This window comes from Onychostruthus taczanowskii, unplaced genomic scaffold (genome assembly GCF_017590055.1).
Source record: "Onychostruthus taczanowskii isolate IOZ18803 unplaced genomic scaffold, ASM1759005v1 scaffold126, whole genome shotgun sequence".
NCBI lineage: Eukaryota > Metazoa > Chordata > Aves > Passeriformes > Passeridae > Onychostruthus > Onychostruthus taczanowskii.
In genome coordinates, this window is record NW_024498418.1 from 48,353 (window position 1) to 51,970 (window position 3,618).

A 3,618-nucleotide genomic window follows, 5' to 3' on the forward strand; every position below is an offset into this window, starting at 1 on the left:
TAAATGCACTCAGCCAGGCATGGCAGTGATGGATTCCTGTGTTTTCCCTTGCCTTGTCTGGAAACAAAGGTCAGGCAACATTTAAAAGACTAAAGGAGAATCAAAAGACTCTTGATTTCCTTTTCCTTTTTTTTTTTTTTTTTGTCTTTAGGGACATGCTGGTGAAGTGATCTTACATTGTTGCTCTATAACCCGGGTGCATTTCTGACAAGTGTCACGGGACTCCTGCACCTCCTGATGCACATCTCAAGGATTTCACTGAATTTCCAAAGCTGGATCAGAGACCCAGCTGGAGAAACCCACCCAAACTCCCTCAGAGCAGCCAAAAACAGCACAGATCTTGCAAGGTACGTCTATTTGTTTATTTTGCACGTTGGTTGCTCACCCTCCTCCTACACCCTTTGTTAACACCAGCCACTGTTCCCTATTGAAGCAGTTTAACCCCCTGCTTCCCACAGTTTCACACATCCCTCACTCAGCCAGTCCTGGGTGCTGCCTGTGTCCCTCAGCATCTCCCTCATTCCTGAAGGAAACATCCACCGTATTTACTATTTTAATAACCCTGCAGAGATAAACCCCTTGTTTCCCCCCTTCCCTGATCTGAGCAAGTGCTAATTGCTCAGACACGCAACGCGCACACACAGAAGGATCGTGTTGATCTGATTGCAAATCCCGGTACGTCAGCAACCCAGAGACCCTCCTCCAACTCGGATTAGAGGGAAGAGGCTCACCAGTGCGAGCAGCAGGTGCTGGAGGAGGCAGCAGAGCCGCTTCCCAGGTAAGGGACACTTCAGCCCTCCCTCCCTAACGCTGGCAGTCCCACTCACTTCATTGCTGTGCCACAACAAAAGGCAAGAGAAGTGAGGCACTTCTCTTTGCAGAGCCTGGGACCGGTTGCCAAACCTTTGATCTTTACAGAGCGGGTAGGGGTCGGTTGTTTGTTCATTCCCTGTGGAGGAATTCTTGGAAGTATAGGCAATAGTGATGGATGTAGTAACTGCTACAGGTGGGATGATTCTTGCCGTGTCTCTAAAGTGGATTTGCTTTTTAAAAGGGTACTTTTCTCCCTCATCTCTGATTAACCCTGAGCTTCTGAGATTTACAGGTTTCTCTGTCTGTCTATGCCAAATTTGGGGTGCTGCCAGTTGTTTGTACGGGGGATTGTTTTCAGAGTAAGTTCACAGCCCACCCTTGCTGAAAGGTGTACTTTGATTGCAGGGTAATCCCCTTTAACCGTTAATTTCAGAAATACTCCCTGAACTAATTTTCCCCCTCCTTCTTTTGCTAGGGGACCCTGGGAGTGGGGAGTAGCAGAAACTTCTTCATGTTTGTGAAATCCCAGTCCGTGAAGAGCCTGAACTCCGACACAAAGGCAGGCACTAATTAACCACTGGAACGCTTCTGCTCCGGCACCGAAAGCGAGAGCTGTGCCAGAGAAACAGCAGCCATCCCTCCGGTGCTCCAAGGGCTGTGAACAGCCAGCCAGGCACGAAATTCCCCCTTCTGCCTCCTTGTTCCTGCCAGCCCCAGAAGAACTCTGACTGCAGACAGCTGAACAGGAGCCACTCAGCTCCCCCAGCAAAGAAAAGCCAAAGCTCACCGGAATGCTCTCGGAAAGGAGAGTTCCTTTACTTATTTAGAAAGTCATTCTTCTCTTGGTTTCTTGGTTCATGGAGCCTTATGTCTTCCAAACATTTTTTTCTCCCCTCATCACTTCAAAATCTAACTTCTCCAACAGGGGGGAGAGGTAGGTTAGGTGGTCCATGAAGCCTCACAACTCACCTTTGAAAATACGTTGCATCTAAATGAGGTAACAGCTGCTTCTCACAGGAGGGGGAAAAACCCCAACCAAACAAAAAACCTCTTCCTTGTGGGCTAGCGAGGCTTTCAGTGGTATCTGAGGGTGGTCTGTGATCAATAGGCATGGGAAACATCTCCTTTTGGGATGATCTGAACAGCTCCTGCAGCAACGCAGGCAACAGCTGCTACCCGGAAAACAGCATGAGGTTCAACTTCACTCTCCAAGAGCAGGCAGCTGATTTCTATGTTGTCCTGCCTGTGATCTACTCTGTGATCTGTGCTGTGGGGCTCACAGGCAACACTGCTGTCATCTATGTGATCCTCAAGGCCCCCAAGATGAAGACTGTGACCAACATGTTCATCCTGAACCTCGCTATCGCTGATGACTTGTTCACCCTTGTCTTGCCCATCAATATTGCAGAGCACCTCCTCCGCTACTGGCCCTTCGGAGAAATCCTCTGCAAGGTCATCTTGTCCATAGACCATTACAATATCTTCTCCAGCATTTATTTCCTGACAGTGATGAGCATAGACAGGTACCTGGTGGTACTGGCCACAGTCAGGTCCAAGAGGATGCCCCACCGCACGTACAGAGCAGCCAGGATTGTCAGCCTGTGCATCTGGATCCTGGTCACCATCATAGTCCTCCCTTTCATCATCTTTGCCAATGTCTACACCGATGACCTGGAGATCAAGAGTTGTGGTCTCAATTTCCCCAAGCCTGAGAGGTTCTGGTTCAAAGCCAGCAGGATCTACACCCTCATCCTTGGCTTTGCCATTCCGGTATCCACCATCTGCATCCTCTACACCATGATGCTCTACAAGCTGAGGAACATGCACTTGAACTCCAATGCCAGAGCCCTGGACAAAGCCAAGAAGAAAGTCACCATTATGGTCTTCATAGTCCTGGCTGTGTTCCTCTTCTGTTGGACCCCCTTCCACCTGGCCACCATTGTGGCTTTGACCACTGACTTACCCCAGACCTCCATGGTCATTGGGATATCCTACTTCATCACCAGCCTAAGCTATGCCAATTCATGCTTGAATCCTTTCTTGTACGCTTTCCTGGATGACAGTTTTCGGAAAAGTTTCCGGAAGTTGCTGGAATGCAGAACTTCTTGAACAGGGGGTTGGGGCTGGCAGGTCCCTGCCCTTCTGGGGATTTTCAGGGGCAACTTTGCCGACTGGAGGAGTGGCCAGTGAATGCACAGCGTCCTTTCTTTCGTTTACATGTAATGTGTGGTCTGTTTGTAACCCTCATCAGTGACAGGGTTTGTCCTGCCCACTTGCAACTCTTGTATTTCCCCTCTTTGCTCCTACCAACTCCTCAGAGTTGTGTTTTGAGAACCTGATTTTTAATTTCCTCTGAATTATTAAGGACAGAGCATTTCCTTTTCAGGGGTGTACTTCTGCCACAGAGTGGTCCTTTATTGCCATCTGCTGTACAGCATGGACAGGCTGGAGACCAATTTCCAGACGAGTGCAAAGCTCAGTTCTTTATCACTGAGTTATTAGGGAGAATTGTTTAATGGAGCAGAGCTAATGAGCACTTTCAATGAAACATCAGTAAAACAGAGGATGAGTATTTGGAAGAGAAAAGAAACTATTTTCAGTGTTCATGTATGTTCCTGTGTGTTATGGCTTTCTTTTGATTTTGAAGGTTGTTCGTTTTCCACACCACCACAAATTTTGAGAACCTGATTTTTAATTTCACCCTCTGAATTATTAAGGACAGATCATTTCCTTTTCAGGGGTGTACTTCTGCCACAGAGTGGTCCTTTATTGCCATCTGCTGTACAGCATGGACAGGCTGGAGAC

General features: G+C 48.1%; 1 protein-coding gene across 1 annotated transcript; it reads left to right on the forward strand.

Moving 5' to 3' along the window:
• Window positions 1-1,287: 1,287 nt before the first annotated feature.
• Window positions 1,288-3,203, forward strand: NPBWR2 (neuropeptides B and W receptor 2). The gene has a single exon (XM_041396150.1). It carries the CDS (start codon window positions 1,924-1,926, stop codon window positions 2,920-2,922), a length of 999 nt encoding a protein of 332 aa, XP_041252084.1. The 5' UTR covers window positions 1,288-1,923; the 3' UTR covers window positions 2,923-3,203.
• Window positions 3,204-3,618: the final 415 nt, after the last annotated feature.

Coding starts and splice junctions, on each gene's coding strand:
- NPBWR2 (XM_041396150.1), top strand. CDS start 1,924: ATGGGAAACATCTCCTTTTGGGATGATCTGAACAGCTCCTGCAGCAAC.